The 25,048-nt window shown below is 35.7% G+C and overlaps 2 protein-coding genes across 4 annotated transcripts in view; one reads left to right on the top strand and one right to left on the bottom strand.

Annotated features, from left to right (window-relative positions):
* abcb8 (ATP-binding cassette, sub-family B (MDR/TAP), member 8) overlaps window positions 1-4,480 on the bottom strand; it is a 9,640-nt gene extending 5,160 nt beyond the window's left edge. The window contains exons 1-7 of the mRNA XM_079806099.1: window positions 4,225-4,480; window positions 2,787-3,126; window positions 2,525-2,680; window positions 1,081-1,175; window positions 845-950; window positions 333-494; window positions 172-257 (exon numbers count right to left, since the gene is read on the bottom strand). Coding sequence (XP_079662225.1) covers window positions 172-257; window positions 333-494; window positions 845-950; window positions 1,081-1,175; window positions 2,525-2,680; window positions 2,787-3,126; window positions 4,225-4,331 — 1,052 coding nt within the window. The 5' untranslated portion in view covers window positions 4,332-4,480. The remainder of the gene's footprint in view (window positions 1-171; window positions 258-332; window positions 495-844; window positions 951-1,080; window positions 1,176-2,524; window positions 2,681-2,786; window positions 3,127-4,224) is intronic.
* Window positions 4,481-4,939: 459 nt separating this feature from the next.
* Window positions 4,940-23,534, top strand: atg9b (autophagy related 9B). 3 transcript variants are annotated; one of them, XM_079805516.1, is made up of 16 exons: window positions 4,989-5,040; window positions 5,331-5,407; window positions 5,530-5,680; window positions 5,784-5,827; window positions 6,111-6,175; window positions 6,297-6,467; window positions 9,394-9,535; window positions 10,044-10,792; window positions 11,790-11,943; window positions 14,177-14,356; window positions 14,478-14,723; window positions 16,886-17,124; window positions 17,207-17,309; window positions 17,403-17,481; window positions 19,723-19,896; window positions 21,665-23,534. In XM_079805516.1, exons 3-15 carry the CDS (start codon window positions 5,572-5,574, stop codon window positions 19,875-19,877), a joined length of 2,436 nt encoding a protein of 811 aa, XP_079661642.1. In that variant the 5' UTR covers window positions 4,989-5,040; window positions 5,331-5,407; window positions 5,530-5,571; the 3' UTR covers window positions 19,878-19,896; window positions 21,665-23,534. The 3 variants fall into 3 exon arrangements, with proteins under 3 accessions (XP_079661641.1, XP_079661642.1, XP_079661643.1); XM_079805515.1 differs by lacking the exon at window positions 5,331-5,407 and having other exon boundaries at window positions 4,940-5,040; XM_079805517.1 differs by lacking the exons at window positions 4,989-5,040; window positions 5,331-5,407 and having other exon boundaries at window positions 5,492-5,680.
* The last annotated feature ends 1,514 nt before the right edge of the window (window positions 23,535-25,048 follow it).

A 25,048-nucleotide genomic window follows, 5' to 3' on the forward strand; every position in this document is an offset into this window, starting at 1 on the left:
GGGTTACCATAGTTGGCCTTCACATGTCACTTAAAATATTCAAGTATTGGTCATGTTTTATGAACAGGCCATTTACAATGAGCTTTCAATGATTCATTGTGTGGTTATAAGTACATGTTAAGGTAAAAAGCTGATTTTGTTCATTTGTTAGCCTAGATTCTGAAGCCATACTCTAGTTCTCGATCCTCCATGGCAAAAGCCCTCACTGTCCGCACGTTACCAAGAGCCTCGTCGGCCACTCCTGTAGCTTTAGCAACCTAAAAGAGGAAAATGGTATAGTTAGCATAGAAAGAGTAACTAAAATAAACTCTTCTCCATCAGAGTGTCGTTACCTGTTCCTGTGCTTTCCGTGAAAGTTTACGGAGAAAGGAACCGATGAGAGCTCCAGCCCCCACGAGACATGGAAGAATGACCACAGTGAGACCCGTGAGTTTAGGGGAGATGACGTACAGTGAGACAAAACAGCCCACTGTCTGTGTGGCACTTCGCAAACCCTGTAAAACATAACACATAATCAGATGAGTATGCCCCGCCTCCTTTATTTTGCGTATGCTTTGGGCGGGAATTATTTAAATGAGGAATATTGTGAAGTGTTCATTCCTGGAAGAAAACTCAAGACTACAATCGTTTCAGAGAGTACAGAAACAGTGACACTGATATAGAGAAAAACTGTTTGGGGTGACCACAAACAGCAACTTACACACAAAAGAAAGTTGATAATGTAAAAAACACACACAGTAGGACAAATTTGAAGGTGATGCAAAAGCATGCATTTCATGCGTAAATACTGCAAACCACACAATATGCAAATAATGCATAAAAACTGGCGTCTAAAACATCCTACCTGTGAAATAACCAGCTTGAAGGAAGATTTAAACTCCTGGATGTCTGACGTGAGGCGATTAACCAGCTGTCCCGTCTTGTTTGCATCAAAAAACGCAACATCTTGTCTGTAACATGACATTTACACAAGATTATGCGCTTTTTTTTTCTTTAACTAAAGTGTATGAGTGCCCCTTCATCAAATATAGCACATTTGTACTTTAATTCCTTTTTTAAAATCTTTTTTTTTTTACAAACCTAAGCAATGACATGAAGAGAGTTGTTCTCATGTCAGCAGCCACTTTCTCTCCGACTTTAGACAGTAGAATGATGTAGCCACTGGTCAACAGACCCTGAAACACAAATAAAGAGCAGAATTTATACGCTACCATTAAAAAGTTTTTGAAACTGATTTCTATTGTAATATATTTTTAAAAAGTAATTTATTTCTGTGATGGAATGCTGAATTTTCAGCATCATTACTCCAGTCTTCAGAGTCACATGATCCTTCAGAAATCATTCTAATATACTGATTTAATGCTCAAGAAATTTTTTTTAATTTTTTTTTTTTATCAATGTTGAAAACAGTTGTGTTGATTAATATTTTTATGAAAACCAGATTTTTTTTCCCGGATTCTTTGATGAATAGAAAGTTCAAAAGAACAGAACTTATGTCAAACAGAAATCTTTTGTAACATTATAAATGTCTTTACTGTCACTTTTTATCAATTTAATGCATCCTTGCTGAATAAAAGGTTACATTTCTTTCAAAAATCTTACTGACCCCCAAACTTTTGAATGGTAGTGTAATAGTGAGAGAGTCTTTTCAAATGTTTCTCATAGAGTTTCATTGTGTGACTTAAAGGGACAGTTCACCCAAAAATGAAAATTAGCCCATAATTTACTCAACTCATCTTAGGTGTATATGACATTCTTCTTTCAGACGAATACAATCGGAGTTATATAAAAAATGTCCTGGCTCTTCCAAGCTTTATAATGGCACTGAATGGCTGTTTCTGTTTTGAAGTCCATAAAAGTGCATTTATCCATCATATAACTGCTCCACACGGCTCCGGAGGGGTTAATAAAGGCCTGAAGCAAAGCCATGCGTTTGTGTAAGAAAAATATCCATATTTAAAACTTTACAAACTGTTAACTTCCGCTAACTGTCGTACGCGGGTTAAAGAGAGACTGCCGTTCCAGCGTTGGATGTAGGACGGTCCAGTGAGAATATGCTAGTTCTCACAAGAACCAAGTTTTGTTTTGCTCTATCTATCCTATGCGCTTCCGCTTCTTCACCGGAACTTACGCTACGCCTGCGTCCTATACGTCATGCGTTGGAACGCCAGTCTCTTATGAACGCGTGTCCGACAGTTAACAGAAGTCAGAGATTACAGTTTATAAAGTTTTAAATATGGATATTTTTCTTACACAAACGCATTGCTTCATTTCAGAAGGCCTTTATTAACCCCCCAGCGCCGTGTGGAGCAGTTATATGATGGATAGATGCACTTTTATGGACTTCAAAACAGAAACAGCCATTCATTGCCATTATAAAGCTTAGAAGAGCCAGGACATTTTATAATATAACTCCAATTGTATTTGTCTGATAGAAAAATGTCATATACACCTAGGATGACTTGAGGGTGAGTAAATCATGGGCTAATTTTCATTTTTTGGGGGAAATATTCCTTTAACGTACCTGTAAACCATACAGTCCAAGCAGTTTCATTGCAGGTGCTTGGATATCTCTCACGTAGTTTCCTGCTTGTTCTCTCATGTGGCGAGCGACGACATTCACCAGATCCCCCAACATCAGAGGGATCTGAATATTAAGGGCTGCTGCTCCAAACGCAAGCTGAAAGAGAACATAACAGAGCAACTACAGTTAACCAAACTATCCATAAAACTATTTTAGCCAATTAAATTTAGCATAAGTACAAATAGTTGAAATGTTTACTGACGATAACGGCTCCTATTAGAGCAAGAAGTTGGGGCCGAACAAATTCCCACAGGACGGCCCAGCTGAATTCAGGAATATTCTCTTTCACCTGAACTTCCACCTGGACATTATTGTTCAGATCGGCTTCACAGTGAGCTACAGTACCAAGCAAGCGTGCTGTCACTGTCAAAGCAGCTGGTCCTAATATGAATTTGAGAGTGACGTTTGGTGTTCTCGGCTGCCGCCTGGATGCTAGACGGAGCACTTTTTGAGCTTGTCTCCATATGCGAACAGGAGCACTGACAGTGAACTGTGTGGATGGGGTTTGTGAACTGCTCCATGGGACTGTGTGCTGGCCACGCCTACAATACAAGAGATAAAGGCAGTGTTGCATGATACACTGATGGTAATAATACCAAGGTATTAATCAATGATCACCATATTCCTAATCATGGCATTTATAGAATACTCCAAGGTACTATAAGCGTACAAAATACGGAACATTCGAATATACAATTTATGCAATTCATTCAAGTTACCCCTTGTTTAGTTGTATTGAATGTGTACTTGACATTTTAAAAGTAAATACATTTTAAAAACTATCTATTAATTAAATACAAGGCCACTTAAGTGTACTTTAACTAGTACACCTTTATGACTACGCGTCTTAATACATTTTGTAATCATGTCAAATTATTGGTTTTACATTAAAGGACGTTTAAATCAATGTTTGTCGTGCTTTAAAGTACACTTATTCTGATGTGTTGACTAACATACTAAATCATATGTAAAGTTCCTGATTATAATTTTAACTGTAGTGTGTTATTTGATATTACATTATACAAATATATTTAAATACATGACACGTTTTAATACAAACTGCATTTTAGTTTACCATAAATGCTTGTCAGTACATTGAGCAGTACACATTCTCCATGTTTCAAAGACAACAGAAGTTATTATATTGAAATTACATATAAAGATGAAGTATGTCCAAAACACATAAGTTAAACTAATTGCATTTAATATCAAATTAAATAATATTTTGTTTATTCAATAGCATATAACATGCAATTAATTATCCGAAGACATTACATTCAGTTCGCACTTACACATATTTTAGTATATTATTTTAAAGGTATATTATAATAAGCAGAGTATGCTAAAGTGTACTTGTTTTTCACAAGGGACATACCATGACTATTATGCAATAGTTTTTCTTAAGTTTAGGCCATATGAATCACCTTTTGCATGCATAAATAACATATTTCTGTAGGTCTACACAAGAAACGTCTACTTTACATATGCGATACATTATAAAAGACCAATTGTGTGTGTTTATATGCATATGCAACATGAAATGCAAATCTAATGACCTCAACCAGGTCAACATGGAAATGACTGTGCTGTGTAAACAGTTTCAAGCCAAAAGAATAAATATATAGAGAAATATTGTGTACCTATTGAGGTGGTGGATCATGAAATCTCTTGTTTTTTGTGAGCTCAAAAATCGATCTGACGTGACAGTGCCGCGTGTCAATCGACTGCAACGTGCAAAATGAAACATGTTTTAGTAGTGTTTTGAAATGACAGCAGGAAAAAGAAAGAAAGATTGTTGATTAAACTAAATGCACTCAAGGATTAACATGTAGGCCGCCATGTTTACGCAATCCCAGCGTGTCCACGCTTGGCCTAGACGTCATCGACGCGTAAGGTAAAAAATACGTTGGCTACCACTTTTTAAATGAATGCATATGACAATTTGGTATTACAGCAATATAATTATTTTTAACTACCACTGACTGTTTTATTTGGTATTCCTTTTGGTTTTAATTTTGTACATTTGAACGGTAATTTGCACGCACGTTTTCATTTCTTCCAATTTTCTTTTAAATAAACATTTTATATTTAATTATTGGTTATAAATGGTAATAATGTATTAATACATGCAGAGAATATTTTAAATTGTGTATTATTTTGTTTAAAAACGTCCTGGTCAAAGATTTACCTAGTGTATTAATTACTTTGATTGAACAGAACTTAAATAGAACTAACAGTGACATAAGATTTAACATAGAGACTACTTCTAAAAATGTATACACTTCTTGGCAAAAATTATTTAATATTAAATATTATATTTCAATTTTGCATTACATGCAGCGAATAAAAGTCCCGGAAGTGACGCTACTAGAAGCCAAAGTGACGACAGGCGATGTTTGTTGTCATATCTGTTTTTGTTGTGAAGAGCAAAGGCGAGGATCATCTTTGCTCGGATGGTGAGACTAATTTAGCGCTTTACATGTTTAAATCATTTCAGTTTTCTTTTAATAGAAATGTTTTCAATAAAGAAATCTCAACTAGACAAAAACAGGCGATATAAGGAAATAAGGAGCAGTTTTGTCAGGGTGAGGTTGATGTGTGGTGGCCATCTGTTAAACTCACTCCTGTTACAAATGGTTTGATCTAATGATCTGTTATGTTGTCAATAATAATAGTTACAATTGCACGTCATCGTGATCTGTGATGACAACATGTGTCTTTGTCTCTTTGTAATGATGCAATCAAGTCTGTCCTTGACTCAACTGTACATTAACTGACCATGTGGTTTGGGTTTGGTCAGAAACCAGAGACAATAATGGTCTTGTGAGTACAGTGAACTTGGTCAGTTGAGCTGGTTTTGCAATAGTTTTCTTGCATATGGTTTGAGATCTGTCTGTAGTATATTGTCTCATCTAATTCCACTATCATTCATATCTGTTGTCCAGGACCTATGGTGAATATTATAGAGAGGTAGAATGTAAAACACGATGGCTGGTTTTGAAACGTACCAGGAGTATCATCGGATAGAGGACTGTGATGAAGACTCACCCCCAGGAGAGGAAGATTTACTCATCCATGTGCCAGAGGGCAGAGGAGGTAAGTTTGCTTCACTTTGCCTTCATACAGCATGACAAGTTAAAAAATATCATAGACTGTTCCATATTTTTATCATCTGAATTATGTCTTTGTTACATTGCAGACCCATGGCATCATATCAAGAACCTCGACAATTTCTTCACGAGAATATCCTTTAAAATAATAGTAAAACATTGTGATATTAGTTACATGGGCTGAATAGGAAAATTGCAATTTTGTGAATGCATAAAAATCAGCTGTTCCACAAAAGCTAAACTCCCAGCACTGTTCCGGTATAATTTTCTCTTTTTCAGGAGAACACACTGTCTCTATTCATCATAAGGCATTAATATTTTGTTACGCTCTGTCAACATTTAGGGCTAAACAAAGCTGTAATTCTTTAAAACTGTTTAAACTACTATTGGAATGCAAGAGGCCTTAACATGCTCACATCTATCATTTTCATCAGAAGAATGGATTCGCCTGTATGGTGTTATCAGAGTTTTTTGAGCTTGTGTAAGTCATATTCATTTTTTTCCTGAAGCATTAATTCTTTAGGGCAGGTGTGAATATATATATATATATATATATATCACTCAAGAGCTAATCATGTCTGTTTTTGCATTTCCATATCCAGGCAATTCCTTTTTGTGGTCACGTTTACAACTTTCCTCTTCAACTGTGTGGAATATGATGTTCTCTTTGCCAACCGAGTGGTCAACCACACGGGTCAGAGCTTCGGTCCTCTGGACAGGAACAAGGTCACCCTTCCTGATGCTATTTTACCCAGCGAGCAGTGCACTGAGAGGTCAGTGTGTCCGGTTTATACAGGCATATGCACTGAGAGATGCTCAACGCCCTTCTATTGTGAATTAAAAATGGCTTTGTTTGTAGAAATGTGTGGATACACTAAAATTATTGATTGATTTGTTTATTTAAGAAATTATATCCTTGAACAATTCAGTTTTCTTATCATTAACTATTACTAAAGATTGTTTTCATTAATTGAAATAAAGCTGAAATAAAATATAAATATATGTGCTTTGCTTATAGAAATCTTTCGTTAGGTGGAAAGGATTAATCAATCAATTAATTAATCACATCTTTGACTACTTCAGTGCTCTTGTCGTTAACTAAATGTATTCATTGTTTTCATTAATTGGAGTAAAGCTAAAATAAAATATTATATGAAAAACTTTCACTCAAACTTTTACTCAAACATGTAAAAAGTAGAAATGTTGCCTTTACAACTAACTGAGATAAAAGTTTTTTTTTAAAGCTAAATATAAATATTTTAAAATCAACTAAAACTAATAAAAATGACAGAAGTGCATAATACAACAACTAAAACTAAAATTAAAGTGAAAATGTAAAAATAATAGCTCATTCAAAATGCTAATAAATACTATGATAGTATAATTAAAATAACACTGGACCAATTGCAATTCTGTTTTATTTATACAAGCAAACTTCAGGATAGGACTGTCACGACTCCTCGATTAAATTACGAGTATAATAAACAAAAAAGATTACTCTTAAAAAAGAGTAATACCAGAAGTGGCGCATACCACGGACGAGAATCCATCAACCGCATTACTAGACCGATTTAGATTTGTTTCATAGCGAAGTGTTGCGCTATTATCACTTATTTCACCAAATTTGTGGCCTAAATCATTTCTAAATCTACGCCAAAACAGGATAATACTAGACTGGGTAAACCCAGCCTGATCTGCGATTTGATTTCGCCCGGCAACTCAGTCTGGAAACCTGTACATTCATTTCTACTGCTTCTATTACACTTTTGCGGGAACCAATCACAGACTGGCTTATCCACCTGGCGCGCTATTGGCGGGTTTAACCCGATGACGGATGGAGAAGCGATGGGTCGTTGCCCGTTGATCACGCCTCTTGTTGTCTGATTGGTTGAATGACTGTCCAATTGTGTACAGAGTCATTTGAATTATGCAGTAGAAAATACATAGCAGACTCCCCAGACCAATGTTCAATTTTAAATTAAGCTTGGTCTGGTGATAGCCAGACAAGGATAATACATCAGGATGTTTATAAATATGCAAATTTCTCCAATAAGTAATAATAAAAATGTAAATCCTCTCTCTGAATTCTTGCTTAAGTGGCTGTAGCATGTTAGCCAATATTAAACAAGGATTTAATCATGCTGTAAAGTGTAACAACAATCACCAGGCCGCCCTCTGCATGCATTTTTTATAATGCGTACTGTACATAAGTTAATTGTTTATATTGTGTATGATAACATTATGTATTTTTACAGTGCTGTTCAATATACCCAGATGATATAACCACAATATAACCACTTTACTTGAACCAATTATTGCCTCATATGTTGTTATACATGTATTTTAAATAATTTTAAAGGCTTTTGTTCACTTGAATTTATCAGATTACTCGATGAATTGTCAAAACTGATAACTTGATAACCAAAATAATCGTTATTGACAGCCCTAGCTCAGAATTAAAACCAGGTTTTAGCGCTTATGGAATATTTGAAATATTATATTAGGCTATATATAGAAAAGAATGCGTTGATTTGTTAATGCCGTTTTCCTGTCATGTCTAGCTCGATTTTTGTAGTTGCCTGACTCAAACGTGCCCTGGAGTTATATGTGATACATCGCGTCACACTGGGACTCGATTCAGCCTTACACTGAAATGCACCTCATGTGAAGTTCAAAACCTCGAACTGATTCGTTTCCTACTTCTCAGACAGAGTAAACAAGCACATCAGCAGAGGATCATCTGTTCTCTTAGACACTGCTATTCTATTTCTGTGACGTAGATGTTACTGAAACTTTGTATTGCGTAGAGCTCATGTGTTTTAAATAGACTTGGTTGTGGTCCATTTGGCATTGGATAGCTATTTTGCTTGTTTCTCAGATTTTTACTGGTATGGGTAACCCTTTTCATGGACACCTAATGTTTCATAGACAGATAGTCAGAAATATAAATCTTTACAGATTTACATGTGTTGTTCACAGACTCAGATATGCAACACAAACTTATTAATATCATAGCTGACTCAAGAATAAGATTCATTCAGGAACATCTTGTGCTTTCGTACAGTAATTAAGACTTGGTAAACATACTCATTTGGTCTGTCATATTATTTTCAATATCTGCTTTCATTCTGTTTTGCAACAAACTGTGTTTGGAAGGAAGTATTAAGTTATTCAAGCCCTACATTATGTTAGATGTTTTAGAGACCTTTACTACTGCTCAAATTGTGACACATTATTACAATTTTAAATAACTGTATTCCATTTTGATATATTTTATCCCATTTGATAATACCATTTGATATTATTTCCTGTGATCAAAGCTGAATTTTCAGCATCATTACTCCAGTCTTCAGTGTCATATGATCCTTCAGAAATCATTCTAATATACTGATTTGGAGCTGAAGAAACATTTCTTATTAAAAATGTTGAAAACAGTTCAGGATTCTTTGATGAATATAAATGTCAAAATAACAACATTAATTTGAAATATAAAACATTATCTTTTGTAACATTATAAATTTACAGTAACTTTTGATCCATTTAATGCATCCTTGCTGAATAAAAGTATCACATTTTTGAATGGTAGTATAGATTATTATGTATAATTTATACATATATCTTATAATGCCATAAACAAACCATGAGCAATCCCACAATCATCTGCGTTCATAATAGTGATGATCTTTCTTTCTCAATCAGGATTCAAGGAAACAGCTGGATCATCTTTCTCTTGATAATGGCGGCCATTTTCTGGGTCTATCGGCTAGTGAAGGTGATCTGCAATGTCCTCAGCTACTGGGAGATCCGGCAGTTTTATATTAAAGCACTGAAAATACAGATGGTAAGAGATGCATTTATGATTACATGAGTTGATCAACAACACCATTTTAGATTAAAATGCATATGTAACATGCTGTGTCTAGTTTTTCATAATTCTTCTCTCACCTTTTTTCGTTTGTTAGATCATTTTAAATTGTCCGATTGTGTGACAAATAAACTTTTAAAAGTGCAAATATTCCATGTTGTTTCCCAGTTAATGAAGTCATGAAACTATGTATATTAATAATCATAAAATGATGAACAAAGTGCAGTTTAATTTAAAACGAATCTATAAAATGTTGTTGAGAATTTGTTCTTTTTTTCATTATTTTAATAAATAAGCACACTATTAACCACGTTCATTTGTCACACCTAAATATAAATATTTTAATAATTGAATAACTAAATAAATGAAATATTTATTTTGGTTAAAAAGTAAATTCATTATTTTTTTAAATCATTTTATATGAATTATAATTTTATTTATATTATACTATTTATTTAAACACTGTTGTGTTTTTTGTGAATAGGATGAGTTGTGCAACTGCACATGGCAAGAAGTTCAAGGCCGTTTGATTCTCCTGCAGCGTGAGCATCCCATGTGCGTCCAGAAGCGTGAACTTTCCGAACTTGACATCTACCACCGCATCCTGCGCTTTAAAAACTACACTGTGGCTATGATCAACAAGTCCCTGCTGCCCGTCAGACTGCGTGTGCCCTTCTTCGGCGACATGATTTTTGTCACGCAGGGCCTGAAATACAACTTTGAGCTCATTCTGTTCTGGGGACCTCTCTCACTCTTCCAGAACAAATGGAGCTTGCATCCTAAATACAAACGGGCGGCAAACCGGCAGGAGCTCGCCAAGCAGCTCAGCCACGTCATACTGTTGACCGGTCTTGTCAATCTGCTGCTGTGCCCTTTCGTGCTGGTGTGGCAGGTGCTGTATGCGTTCTTTAGCTACGCTGAAGTCATCAAGCGGGAGCCGGGAAGTTTGGGGGCCCGGCGCTGGTCGCTGTACGGCCGTCTCTACCTGCGGCACTTTAACGAGCTGGATCACGAGCTGCAAGGCAGGATGGGCCGTGGGTACAAACCCGCCGCCAAGTACATGAATTCCTTCATTTCTCCTATGTTATCGGTGCTGGCCAAGAATGTGGCTTTCTTCTCCGGCTCGGTGTTCGCTGTGCTCATCGCTCTGACGGTGTATGATGAAGATGTGCTGACCGTGCAACACATCCTGACGGCCATCACCGTACTTGGCGTGGTCATCACCATCACCAGGTATGGCAAGACATTAACATTTAAGACGTGACCTACTGTACATGGACCAGTGCAAGACATTTTTGTACGAGCAAACAATATTCATAGTACACAATGGCAAGTGTAAGCTAGATTAGTACACAAATCCACTGTACTGAAATACGTAAATCAAATAGTGATCTTTTCAAAAAGAAAACCAGCACTAACCAGCCACAGACCACCTTAAATTGATCAAATTATGTTTATTAAATGTTTTGAGTGTTGTTTTCATTTGAATCAAATCCAGGTATTATTAGACTATGTGAAGATAATTGCTTTGATTATTTATACAATAATTTTTACTCACAAAATGTTCTGAAAGGTAGGCAACAATATTTATGTTGCCTTTTAAGGTCCCTTCTTTTAAGCCAAAACTAAGGCAGCATTGCTCGTCTCCATCTCAGATAATGCAATCCCATAATGCACTGCTCATTGAAAAAAATCATCCAAGAAGTGGTGTAATTTTAGTAATATTTATTTATATTATATTATAGACGCCCCTAAACATGACATTGAACAAAACAAAACTGTGAATGGTTTACATGTTAGTCAAGCGGCTTCTTACTGACTAGTGGCCGGTCCTTGGGCAATTGCGGCGGCTAAAGAGCCCAGACTTTGTCATCAGCCAAAGGTGAGGCTACATGAGACCACTGCCTATGTAGTGTTCCAAATCAGCCACTTTTGAGGTTCCATTTTGTTCCAACGAGGCAGCTCTGTCTGTTTTGTGTCAGTGTGTGAATTGATTTGCGTTGTACACCTTGACATGAAACATATTGGTCCGACTACCTGAGGTACAAGACAATTACTCTCTGCAGCTCTTCCCAGCTGGCATCAGGTCAAAGAACAAGTGCTGTCTCATGTGTTCAGCTGACCTTGTTCCACCTAAGCATCGTAATTCTGACCTGTGTATTAAACGGCACGCTCTCAGCACCTGTTAGTCTGAGCTGGGCTTCAGTAATGCCATCTGAATCTCTTACAGGTCGTTTATTCCAGATGAACATATGGTGTGGTGTCCCGAACAGTTGCTGCAGTGTGTCCTGGCCCACATTCACTATATGCCCGACCACTGGAAGGGCAACGCCAACAAGAGCGAGACCCGTGATGAGATGGCACAGCTTTTCCAATATAAAGCGGTGAGAACTGCATGATATTGTCAGATCGTTGTTGTTAGACATTATTACACTACCTTTCAAAAAATGGGGATCAGCAAGATTTTTTTAAAAGAAATTCATACTTTTATTCAGCAATGATGCATTAAATTGATCAAAAGTGACAACAACTCTTAAGTTAATACGTTCTTTTGAGCTTTTTATTCATCAAAGAATCCTGAAAAAAAAAGTATCAGTTTCCAGAAAAATATTAAGCTGCACAACTGTTTTCAACATTGATAATAATTAAAAATAAATGTTTCTAGAGCAGCAAATCAGCATATTAGAATGATTTCTGAAGGATCATGTGACACTGAATACTTGCATAATTTAAAATGAAATATTTTAAATATATTAAAGTTATTTTAAATTGTAATATCACAATATTACAGATTTTACAGTATTTTTGATCAAATAAATGTAGCAAAAAAAACATTTAAAACTCTTACCGACTTCAAACGTTTGAACACCAATGTATGCATAAAAATACACAGTAAACGAATACAGGGGTTTTCAACCCTAAAATAATTACACATTTTATTTTGAAAGCATATAGTGCATATGGATATTTTTTTCGGAGAAAAAACTAAATGAAAATAATAGCTTTGCCTGCAAAGTACATTTTAAAGAATAGGTTTTAGTTTGTTTTGTGATTTTCTTTCTGTTGTCACTTTTAGCTTGTTCACTAGTTGTATGGCACACTTTTCTGCAGTGGCTTTGGAATGATATTATGAAAAATGTTATACAAATACATTTAAATGGAACATTTTCCTTTTATTTTTTAATAATGGAACCACTAACAAATTAAATCTTTTCCATATTATTTAAATATTTTATTTAGGCTTTAGTACAATAATTAAATTAAATAATTGGAGAATTTTTGTCTTTATGAAATCAAGCATACTTGTTTGCATGCGGTATAATTTATAAATGGGTCTGAGTATGTAATGTGAAAATATTTCATAATTAAAAAACCCCTCTTAATTAGCAAACATGACCAACTTATTAATAATCAATTGTTTAAATAACATGGTTGCTGAAATTATATATAAATTAGTTAAATATTTAACTAACACTTTGCAATAAGGTTTCATTAGTTAACTACTTTAGTTAAAGCTGCAGGATCGTAACTTTTTGCGCTCTAGCAGTTCATAAACAGAACTGCATGCGTCTTGCGGAAGAACACTGCAGCCGGAGCTACTTCTCTCTGTTTATGTCTATGGCGAGTCACGCAGGGACTGTGCTCCTCTGCAGCGGTTCCTACCAGTCTGGCCTGAAATAGTCCCAATATAAACACTTATTATAAGTGTACCATAATGAGTCAGGCTAAGACAAAAATACGGTTTGGAAAATGGATTCATGTTGTACATTCTCATTATATAATTTTTGTAAATCTTGAACACAAAAAAAAGCTTTAAATCTTCTCCATTTATTATTTAAATCTTTTATTTAGGCTTTAGTACAGTCACTAGCCAATAATTCGATTTTGAAAAAACATGTCTTTATGAAATCAAGCATACTTGTTTGCATACGGTACAAATAGGTCTGAGTATGTGATGTGAAAATATTTCATAGTTAATAACCCCCTCTTAATTAGCACATGCTAAAAGACAGAAAAACAAACATGACCAAATTATTAATAATCAATTGTTTAAATAACATGGTTGCTGAAATTATATATAAATTAGTTAAATATTTAACTAACAATTTACAATAAGATTTCATTAGTTAACTACTTTAGTCAACATGAACAATACTTCTACAGCATTTATTAATCTTATCGTTAATTTCAACATTTACTAATACATTATTAAAATCAAAAGTTGTATTTGTTAACATTAATTAATGCACTGTGAACTAACATGAACAATGATGAATGAATATGGTAAGAAATATATTGCTCATTAGTTTGTTTTAGTTAATACATTAACTAATGTTAACAAATGAAGCCTTATTGTAAAGTGTTACCAATATTTATTATGTTTAAAACCAATAATTCAAAAAAGTTGAAGTAATAAATGGGTTTTCTGTTATTTCAAGTATGAAATGACACCTTACCGTTCTGCACCTGTTGTCCAGGAGTTTGTCTGATTTTGCACACCTGTTTAGATTTTAATCTTCAGTGCATCTCTCCTCTAAGACTATCTCACACCTGCGCAGCTGTTTTTAGGAGTTCCACTCACTGAGTTCCTCTCATTTTTGTGCACCTGTCCTGCAGGTCTTTATCTTGGAGGAGCTTCTCAGTCCCATAATTACCCCCTTCATCCTCATCTTCCCCCTGCGGAGCAAGTCTTTAGAAATCATCGACTTCTTCCGTAACTTCACCGTAGATGTGGCAGGGGTGGGAGACATTTGCTCATTCGCCCAGATGGACATCAGGCGCCATGGCAATCCACAGGTATATGGATATCAGAGAAAGCATGCATGTTTGGGCATTCAGCCCTTCAGTGGGTAAAGCTTCATGGTGCAACCCCAAAGACTCAAAAACAATAACGTTTGTTTTTCCCCCTCCCGCTCAGTGGATGTCTGAAGGTCAGACGGAGGCGTCGGTGTACCAGCAGGCGGAGAACGGCAAGACAGAGCTGTCTCTAATGCATTTCACCATCAAAAACCCGCACTGGCAGCCCCCGCAGGAGAGCTCTGTGTTTATCAGCCACCTGAAGGAGAAGGTGCATCACGACGCTCAGACGGGACCGTCCCCTCAGCTGCTGCTGTCTGAGGCTCCTCTCTGTACCTCGCTGCTGTCCAATGAGTCCGCCACAGGGGTCAGTCACACTTCATCATGTTCGCCACTGTATTAGGATCCCTATTATGTTCCAATCAATGCAGCTTTTTTTTAAACAGCATTCACAACACGGCTAGATATAATGCAGGGCTGAACTGCATGCATCAGGATTTGATTAGATCTTGTATATCAAAAATCTTGTCCAAGTTTATATTTCACCTTAAAACATGTCCACAAAAATAGGAAATAATAGTTTTTTTGCATTGACATTTTTTTAAGGGCATTAAGCACAATGATTTAAACATTTTTTTTAAACAGCATACATTAGAGGCAATAAATATTGCCCTGGTTTATAAATACTTTACTATTATATAATATATACAGTGGTGGCCAAAATTGTTAGACCTATAATGACCTTTTTTTTCCCCTCCAAAACATGATTTTAATTTCATAATGTTCATGAAGCGTGCAGATGGTTGCTCTGACCATCAAATATCAGACGAAGTGAGTCGTACTGTTTTTATTCACTTAAAAAAAAAAAAAAAGTCCAGACCTAACTTCCCGACCTCAAATGTTGTGGGCGTGGATAAGTTCGGCTGGCATCCAGGCTAGGTCATTATCCTCTTGGAAAATAAATCCAGGCCCAATAAGACGACTCCCAGATGCCAAGTGCTCTAATAATTTTGGCCACCACTGTGAGTGTGTGTGTGTATATATTATATATATATATATATATATATAATTATTATTTTTTTTTTACAGAGAGATAGAAATTAGATAGCAAAAGTGATAAAACCCAAAAATGAAATTTCTTCCATTAATGACTCCAATGTTGTTCCACACCCGTAAGACCTCCGTTCATCCTCGGAACACAGTTTAAGATATTTTAGATTTAGTCCGAGGGCTTTCAGTCCTTTGAATGTAAGTGTAAGCACACTTTGCTGTCCACGTCCAGAAAGGTAATGAAAAAATCATCAAAGTAGTCCATATGTGACATCATTTGGTTAGTTAGACTCTTTTGAAGCGTCGACAATACATTTTGGTCCAAAAATAACAAAAACTAAGACTTTATTAAGCATTGTCTTCTCTTCCGGTTTAGTTTGAATCCGCGTTCACACGCCACAGTGACGCTGCTGACGTAAGACGCTGTGACGTGTTATCTGGTGCGATAGCAGGGGTGCGATAGCAGATACCAGATAACACGTCACAGCGTCTTACGTCAGCAGCGTCACTGTGGCGCGTGAACGCGGATTCAAACTAAACCGGAAGAGAAGACAATGCTTAATAAAGTCTTAGTTTTTGTTATGGAGGTCTTACGGGTGTGGAACAACATTGGGGTGAGTCATTAATGGAAGAAATTTCATTTTTGGGTGAACTAACCCTTTAATTGTAATTAAATAATGTCACAATGTGTCACAAATAATTTTTTGTTAAATAGCCATTTTCTTTACTCTAAAAAAACAGATTATATTTAAAAATAGTACAGTATAGAAATATTAAATTTTGTAAATAATGTGCATTGATAAATCATGCAGAATCATATTAGGGATACTTACTATAATTTTTAAGAAAAAAAACATAGATAAACAATAACGTTCAAAAGATTTGTTTCATAGTCTCTTCTGCTCGCCAAGGCTGCAATTATTTAAACACTGTAAAAACTGTAATATTCTGAAATGTAGGTATAATTTACCTAATGTGTTTACCTAAAGCTTCAGATTTGTCTTTTTACAAACTTCATTTGAATGATTCATCATGTGAAAAATTAACTCAAAATAATGATTTTGGGGTATGAATATCAATACAACAATGTGAGGTAACCGTTGATGTGCTCTGTATTTTACTGTCTCGCTGCGTTAGTTCAGCGTTTAAACCTACACAGTAGAGATTAGATTTATTGAGTGGGACACACTTAGAAACACTCCATTCCGAAAAGAAAATGAGAGAAAAAAACATTTCCTGTGGCATTCAGGATATTAAAAAACCTGCCAGGAAAGACGAGAAATATTGACATTTAATTTTATGCCTCTGCATTGTTTCTGCGCTTGCTGCCAGATTGGTTATTTCACAGATCATAATCCTGAGTGCAGCGACTTCAGCCATCTGCGTCTGCTGGGTTACATCTGCCTTATTACATTGCCAGCTCATTTTTCACTTCCCTCAATGAGATTCATATGTTTGTGCATTATTTTTCTCCTTCAGCCTGATAACCTGTTGGCCAGTGTGTTGGCTCACCCCGTACTGACTGCCTCCGGACTGCCTGGAAGGAATCGGCGCTTTATCTCTCCGAGCAGCGCGGCTTCGGCTGCGGCTAGTGTCCTGGCGTCCCTCTCGTCGTCTCAGCAGCCCCATGCCGGACGTTCTCACTCACACACTCTTCTACCTTCCCGACAGCAGCAAGATGACCTCATGTACTGCAGCGACCATACTGTGGGCGACAGGTAACTTTTGTGTCTAAATCGCCCACACGGTTAGATTCAGATGCATGTAAGGCTGAAGTAACCCATGTTACCTTTTCTTTAGCATGTACGCAAGTGACACCAAGATGCTCAGCCAGTCTCATTCGGCCCTTGTGTCAGAGTTTGCGTCTGCTGAGATGAGCCTGCACGCTATATACATGCATGAGGTGAGTGCGCAGTACTCGCAGTGACCCCCAATATACTCAAATATTAAAAACAATACAGTATGGTTTATCAATGGTTTTTGGTCATTCCCCCAGGTGCATCAGCAGAAGACCCAGAATGCATCTGGACTGTTTCAGGCCCCTGTGCCAATGAGGGACATGAGCACTAACAGTGGTGAGTCGTCTTATGAACCATCTGAGGCATATTTCACTTGAACCAACATTTTAACATTATTTTGTTTTTGACATTAAAAATACACGAAACAGAGCTCAATTCACTTTTTTGTCTGTTTTTTAAAAACATCTATATAGTTTTTATAACTTTGTATTTCTGTTTTAGTTAACTATTATAACCCTGATACTTTATTGAATATGTGTCAAATACTGGTCTTTCCTCCTGACTATAAATTAAATGGGAATGAAATTAAATACAGTTTATTGTGTAACCAAAAACTAATATATAATGCGTGACTTTTAATGATAAACAAGCTTGAAATACACCGGGACTCTTATATTGAAATGTCTGCGCCTCTGTTGCAGTTGCAGCTGCTCAAGTTCAGATGAGATAAAATATGCATTGTTACAACCGTCTAAAACATATTACTATAAAAAAAAAATTGAAGTAAACATTGTCATTATTCATCAGCATTAGTTCATAAACAATAGCCTGGCATAAACGTGCACTATTCACTGATTGTGAGCCGCTCTGGAGCTGTATAGGGATGCGTGAGCCTGTAGAAGCTCAACAGCTCCGTGTTTTCCAGTGGTTAGATCAGCACGCTCAAATCAAATGTGCTCATCTGTTACTCAGGACATCAGTTCTGACTGAATCTCTTCCCTAATCGTCCCTCCCTAACATTTCGTCTCGTTTTTATTTGTTGACGAAAATGACAGTTGATTTTCATTATAGTTTTTGTCATCCAACACTAGTTTTTTTTTAGTTATCGTCTCGTTTTCGTCAGTGAAAAAAGGTTGTTGACGAAAATGATGACAAATTATTCATCAACGAAATTAACACTGCTCAGATAGTGATGACCATTTTGAGTAATTAGTCAACAGCACTAAAAATGATCAAATATACCAATTAGAAGTTAAATATTGCTCTTTGGCAGCACCTAAAAGCACGTCCACTAGTAGTGCATAATCCCATCACATTAGTGCCGCCCAATTCATTTATTAAAGATGAGACTGATAAGAGATTTGGTGAAAAAAATATATTTTATTTGTGTCTACGGTAGGCGAAGTCATGATGAAAAATAATTTTAAATATTAATTGCCAATGTTTTAACCCTTTACAGTAAGGTTAGCATTAGTTAATGAATTTGGTATCAAACTAACAATCTTTCACAGCAATTCATTTTTTAAATATATTTTTGCCTTAAGTGAAGTGACGTGTGGCACCATACTTGGAATTTGTGCCCTGAATTTAACCCATCCAAGTGCACACACACAGTAGTGAACACACACACCCAGAGCAGTGGGCAGCCATATTGCTGCGGCGCCCGGGAAGCAGTTTGGGGTTTGGTGCCTTGCTCAAGGGTCTCACCTCAGTCGTGGTATTGAGGGTGGAGGAGGGCGCTGGTTATTCACTCTCCCCACTGACAATTCCTGCCGAACCTGAGACTCTGAAAGTCCGACTCTCTAACCATTAGGCCACGACTGCCCTAAGTCAGTCCCTTTGTCTAAGTGCCTTACTCTTTTTCATTGTTAATTCATGATCAATATTACTATTATAAATTGTCAGTTTAAACAACTTAATGTTAGCATATGTAGAAATTAACATTAATTGATCAATAAATAAATAAAAAAAAACATTATTTTTTTAAGTAGTTTGTGATGCAGAATGTATTAACTAATGTTGATCAATTTAACCTTATAGTAAAATGCTACCGTTTTACTAGGGAATGGGGTAATTAATCAACTTTTATTAGCAATATTCTATGAAAACAATATTACATTTGTAAGCATTAGGAATCAAACTCACAATCACCAATACTTTTTACAGCATTTATTAATATATTTTCAATGCAAGTTAATAAAAAATAAAGAAATGTTTCCTTGTTAATTCATGATTAATACTAAAATTATAAATTGACAGTTTTATACAACTGGAATTGTTAATGTTTTCGCATATGTAGAATTAATATAATAAATGCTAAATAAAATCCTAGTTCATGATGCAGAATGCATGAACTAAATATTGATGAATTTAACATCATTATAAAGTGCTGCTTTACTAGATAATGGGACTAATAAATGACTTTTCAGATTGTGGCTGGTCACTTTCAGTCAATAAGTGAGCCATTCTTGGCCAGAATAAGCTGATAATATCAAATGTTTGTGTTAATCAATCGTTTTGGATACCTGCTCATGGTATAATTATATAAAAGGATCCACTTCTTTCTTTCTGCTCCAGGTCCTGTGACACAGTCGGCACAGACAGTCACCTTAGTATCGCCCGTTTCTGGCCGTTTGGGTGGCTGGGCTGAAGAGGAAGAGGAGGAGCGGGGGGACGAGGAGGAGATAAACACTAACCCTGTGCCGGATCAGACCAGCAGAGGGAGCAGCTGAAGTGCCTTCAACCTGTATGGTGCGTTTCACACCCCATCAACGACACATTCAATTCAGGAGGAATCGCTTATACCATATATCATTCCAGATGATTACATTTTTGATTCAAACTAGTCAATATCACTATATTTATCCTCCTGGGACCCAGATGTTTTTTTTTTTATTTAGTATTTTTTCATGTCATTACATTGTTTAGAGCAGGGGTGTCCAATCCTGCTCCTGGAGGGCCACTGTCCTGCAGAGTTTAGCTCCGACCCCAATGAAACACAGCTGAACCAGCTAATCAAGGTCTTACTAGGCATTCTAGAAACTTCCAGCAGGTGTGTTGAGGCAAGCTGGAGCTAAACTCTGCTGGACAGCGGCCCTCCAGGACCGAGTTTGGACACCCCTGGTTTAAAGCATAAGAAGGAAATTGAAATTTTTTTTTTGAAAAAGGATATTTTATTAATATGTTATGATATGTCCTCTGTAGTTAACACCAGGGCTCAGTTGTTTAAAAAATAAAATGACATGAAATTGCATGTACAGGTAAAAACAATTGAATCAATTTTTAGGTTTCAGGATTTTTTTAAAAAGATGATTCTGAACTATGTTATGAAAGATATAATGAAATGCATTGATGTACCTTTTTACTTTATGAAATATGTGGGTATAATGTCCATACTCGAATTTTCCCATCCAATACAATGTATCCATACACTGCACCTAATTTGCATATTAATGTGTTCTTGGTGCAACATGTAAGGAAAATAGAAGCGTAATAATGGGAGGAATAATTGGCAACATTTTCATAATAATATCTAATATTTCATAGTAATATTGATATGTAATATCTTTCCCTATTCACTTTTTATGTCTCCAAAAAGCCTGATAAACATGATTTAAGTCCTGGTGTCCACTACAGTGGACATTTATGAATCAATGCCCTGTTTTGTAACAGAAAGTCATATTTTGATTAGAAACCCCATAACATTTTCCCGAGATATTGATTTATAACAAACAATTTGAAAATTAATCTGATTTAAATTATAATTAAGTTGGCTTGAGAGAGCCAATTTACTGAAATCCTATTGTCTTCTGACCCTAAAATTTACAACTCTAACTCCTCCTTGAGCTTTAACTCTACAATCTCCAAATTCGGCTCAGAACTTCAGACTGTTCTGACTTAGGGTGCTATATCTTTTCTAACTGATCGGACTTAATATTTTCCTAAAATTGACGATCAAAACTCCCATTGACTTTCATTGACTGAATGTTCAGATGAGCCAAGACAGTTCAAACTCCAAATGACAAAATCCAAATTTTGACAGTTGGAGAGGCTCATCAGACTTCATTAACTGCCATTCTATGTACTATTTATACCGGTAAACCACTGAGACTCCCTTAAACTTCCATTCTATCTGTCCGTCCATCATCTATCTATCTATCTCAAACTTTCTGGTCTGGCTTTCTCAAGCCAACTTAAAGTTTGTCTTAACAAACTTTTTTATCTAGTTACAAAATATGATCATTTTCCATAAGAGTGCTAAAAATTAACGTCAGCCGTTTTTAAAGACCAAGAAGTTGTTGTTGTCCTGGTGAAACCTCCAAACATTTGGTATCTCTGCAAAGCCCCGAATGTGCTTTTTACAGGACATCCAGACTGTGACATGTGACATGTATGATGTCAGAGAAATTCACTAAAATATAATGTCCACATATAGTGGACAAAAGTCTATTCCTGGGTCCCATGAGGATAAAGAGCAAAATGACTTGTGTTACATCATCTCTGTCTTTGTTTGTTGCAGGTTTTGTGTTGATTTCTGGGAGTTGTGGCCTTGCTTTGAAACCTTTTGATCAAGCATGCTGGGACGCCACACCAAGCATGCCGTTCCAGGAGCCCGCCGGAGCCGCACGGTTCTCCAGGCGCACCGTCTTCCAGTTCAGAGGAACTGACGTAATGGACTGCAAGAGTATGTCTGCCACTTCCCCTCCCTCCTCACATCAATTACATTTAAATTTAAGACTGCTGTGTGTGTGTGTGTTGGAGTGTATGCTTTTGTTTTTGTTCACAACACGACAGGATGACACTTGTCTTACAGTATTTATTTCCATTGCATTTTCTTTCATGCAACGTTTGATTCATTTGGGTTAGGGCAAGTTACTTTTTTCCGCAGCGGCAGTATTTACTTTTGAAGAGCTGCCGTGGTTTTGAGGGATGGAAACATCCTTTTATCGTAGTATTGCTAGTTTCACTCCTGCGTTACAGCACCAGCGGACAGAGGAAACCTTACTGAATGTAAAATCATGCCAGTTGCCTCAAGAAAAAAATACTATTCAACATAAAAATTATCTTTTTTTTTTTTTTTCCTTGAAGAAAATATAATATATAGAATTTAAGGATCATTTTTGCCTAGTTTAATTTAAATTAAACAAAAGTCATTTGCATTCGCTGAAGATGTAACAACAAATGCAACATTTAAACAAGAAAAAAACTAACATTTTAGCAATAAACTTTATCACACTTGACCAAAAAGGGTTTGATTCGCAGGGGAACACTTCAAATAAAAATAATACAAATGAAAAAGTCTTATTTTTGCAGTTCGTTGAACAAGTAGGTCCGCGTTTCATCTACACTGACAAATGTGCTTGTTTAGATGATCACATGATTCTTTAAATGATACTAATGCTATAAGAATGAAACATGCTAAAGATACGTGTCGAAAAAATATGAAATGAATCAAATGAAAGGATTTTTGTTAAAAAGCCAGACATTAGTCACAGTTCAGTCCCATTTAAATATTATTTCTAGGCTACTTGTTCAACTTGTAAACCATTTTTAACCACTTAAGTTTAAAAAAAAGACTATTCAAGTCAGTTTGAAGCTGTTGATCGTCACGTTTTTAAGGTTGGTTTTGGATTTGTACCCAGCCGATTGAATTAAATATTACACATCTGACAGATGATCGTTCAAGCCGTATCCCAGAATTCATCCGTTTAAGCAGTTAATGTCTCGTGTCCAAGTAAAAGTTCAATCCGTTTTTAAACTAGAAATCCGCCATAGAACAAATAGTTTTTAATGAATGCGCCCTCAAAGTGCAGGAAGGTTTGCCTCTGTAATATATCACTATGACGAGAGCCTGAGGGCTTTTTGACAGTTTACACATGGTATATGAAGCTCCGGCCCAAATGACGCACAGTCCTTCCTGTGGCCAGAGCGTGTCAGAAGCTTTCAGAAATCATCTACTTGAAATACTGCAGTAAATGGATGTTAGAGAGTAGCTTAAAGCATCGTTAATTAGGGTGACGGCGTCAATATCATACCCACCGAAATACCTCCCCGTGTACCTTAAGACCGCATATGTACAGTATTTATTTGTGTGGGCGTGACGTTATTGAACACGATCAGGATGTTGTTGTCATGACGAGCTATTGCAGACACGCAGTTTGCAGTGTTACGGGATTCTGGGGTTTTTCCACACAAGACTGGGCGAGTGAAACACTTTGTTTTACAGCTGTTATCTTAAAGTTCTGTTCAAACAGTCTGGGGTCGGACTGTGCCAGGTGCTATATATTTGTATATTTAATTTGTTTCGATATTTGTCTCTTTTTGTTGGATTTTGACTTTTGTCTGATCGAAATAACACTATCAAAAAATAAAACCATACCAAAACCCGTATTTGTTGTCTTGATTTATCTGTTCAGGCACCAGTGCTCTTTTAGTATTACTTTTATATCATTATAGTATTTCTTCATATTTTCAATTAACTTTTATATTTTCATTTTAATTCTAATTTAAAGGAAATGTAAGATTGTGGCCAAAACTGGTACTGCAATCACTTTCAAATGACTGTAGAGCGGTGTATCCCCTCTCCCCCCTGACTCGAGGTTGCCAGATAGGATGCAGGATCCAGCATGAAGGCTGCTACAAGGAGCTTCCAATGGCAAGTGATGAGTCCTACACAGCAAGTGTTTTTTTTTTTTCATTGTCACAACGTTTTTCTGATTCATAACGAGGTGTTTTAGGTTTCGTAAAGTTTGATTTTTTTTTAATTTTTTTATTCAAATTGTTTGTAGCTGCAGCTGTGGTAACTAGAGCAGAGCTGGCAACCCCGATGCCGAAACACTACTGACTTCGTGATTGGTAGATAGGCGGAGGGTGGCGCTTCAGGCCAAAACACAACATGTCAACATCAACATCAACATCAGTTGAGGGCTGCAACTTCACTTTTACAATGACAATATCCTGTCCGGACTACTGTTGTCAGTGATATAAATATTTGAAATTATCATAATTTCTTAATGTCTAGTGACATATCAGGGCCATTTTATGATTAATTGAAATACATTTCTTACATACAGTTCCTTTTTTGTGTGCTTCGGGTTAGATTGTCATTTCTAGTAGTTTTTATATGTAGATTTGCATTCAGCTTTTATTTGGAAATAAACTGAAACATTTTAAAATGTATATGATTATTATAGTATTTCTTAATATTTTAAATTAGCTTTTATTTGTATTTTTTCAGTTTTCATTTATATTATTTAATACATTTTAGTTAGTCATTTTATGTGCTTGTCATTTTTATTATTATAGATTTGTATAGCTTTTATTTCAGTTTAATCATTTACAAATATTTAAAATTTCATTTAAAAATGAAAAAAAAAAACTGACTTGTTAAAAATATTTTGAGTTGTTGCCTTGGCAATAAGGTGACAAGTGTCTTTAGCTTTTATCTGGAAATAAACTGAAACAATTTAATATTTATATATGATTATTATAGTATTTCTTAATATTTTAAATTAGCTTTTATATTTTCAGTTTTTCATTTATATTATTATTATTTAATAAATGTAGTTAGTAATTTAGCTATGTGCTTAGGGTTTGTCATTTTTATTATTATAGATTTGTATAGCTTTTATTTCAGTTTAATAATTTACAAATATTTAACATTTCATTTAAAAATGAAAAAATACTTTGACTTGTTAAAAATATTTTGAATTGTTGCCTTGGCAATAAGGTGACAAGTGTAAAACTTTCATTGTATATATATATATTTTGTATTTCTTAATATTTTGAATTGGCTTTTATTTTTATATTTTCAGTTTTCATTTATATTGTTATTTTTTTTTTTTATTAATTTAGTTATGCGCTTAGGGTTAGATTGACATTTTTAGTAGACTTGCATTTAGCT

The sequence above is a fragment of the Gobio gobio genome (genome assembly GCF_949357685.1).
Source record: "Gobio gobio genome assembly, chromosome: 23".
Lineage (NCBI taxonomy): Eukaryota > Metazoa > Chordata > Actinopteri > Cypriniformes > Gobionidae > Gobio > Gobio gobio.

Coding starts and splice junctions, on each gene's coding strand:
- atg9b (XM_079805515.1), top strand. CDS start 5,572: ATGGCTGGTTTTGAAACGTACCAGGAGTATCATCGGATAGAGGACTGT. Junction 10,793..11,789: donor GTGGTCATCACCATCACCAG/GTATGGCAAGAC, acceptor AATCTCTTACAG/GTCGTTTATTCCAGATGAAC. Junction 11,944..14,176: donor AGCTTTTCCAATATAAAGCG/GTGAGAACTGCA, acceptor CCTGTCCTGCAG/GTCTTTATCTTGGAGGAGCT.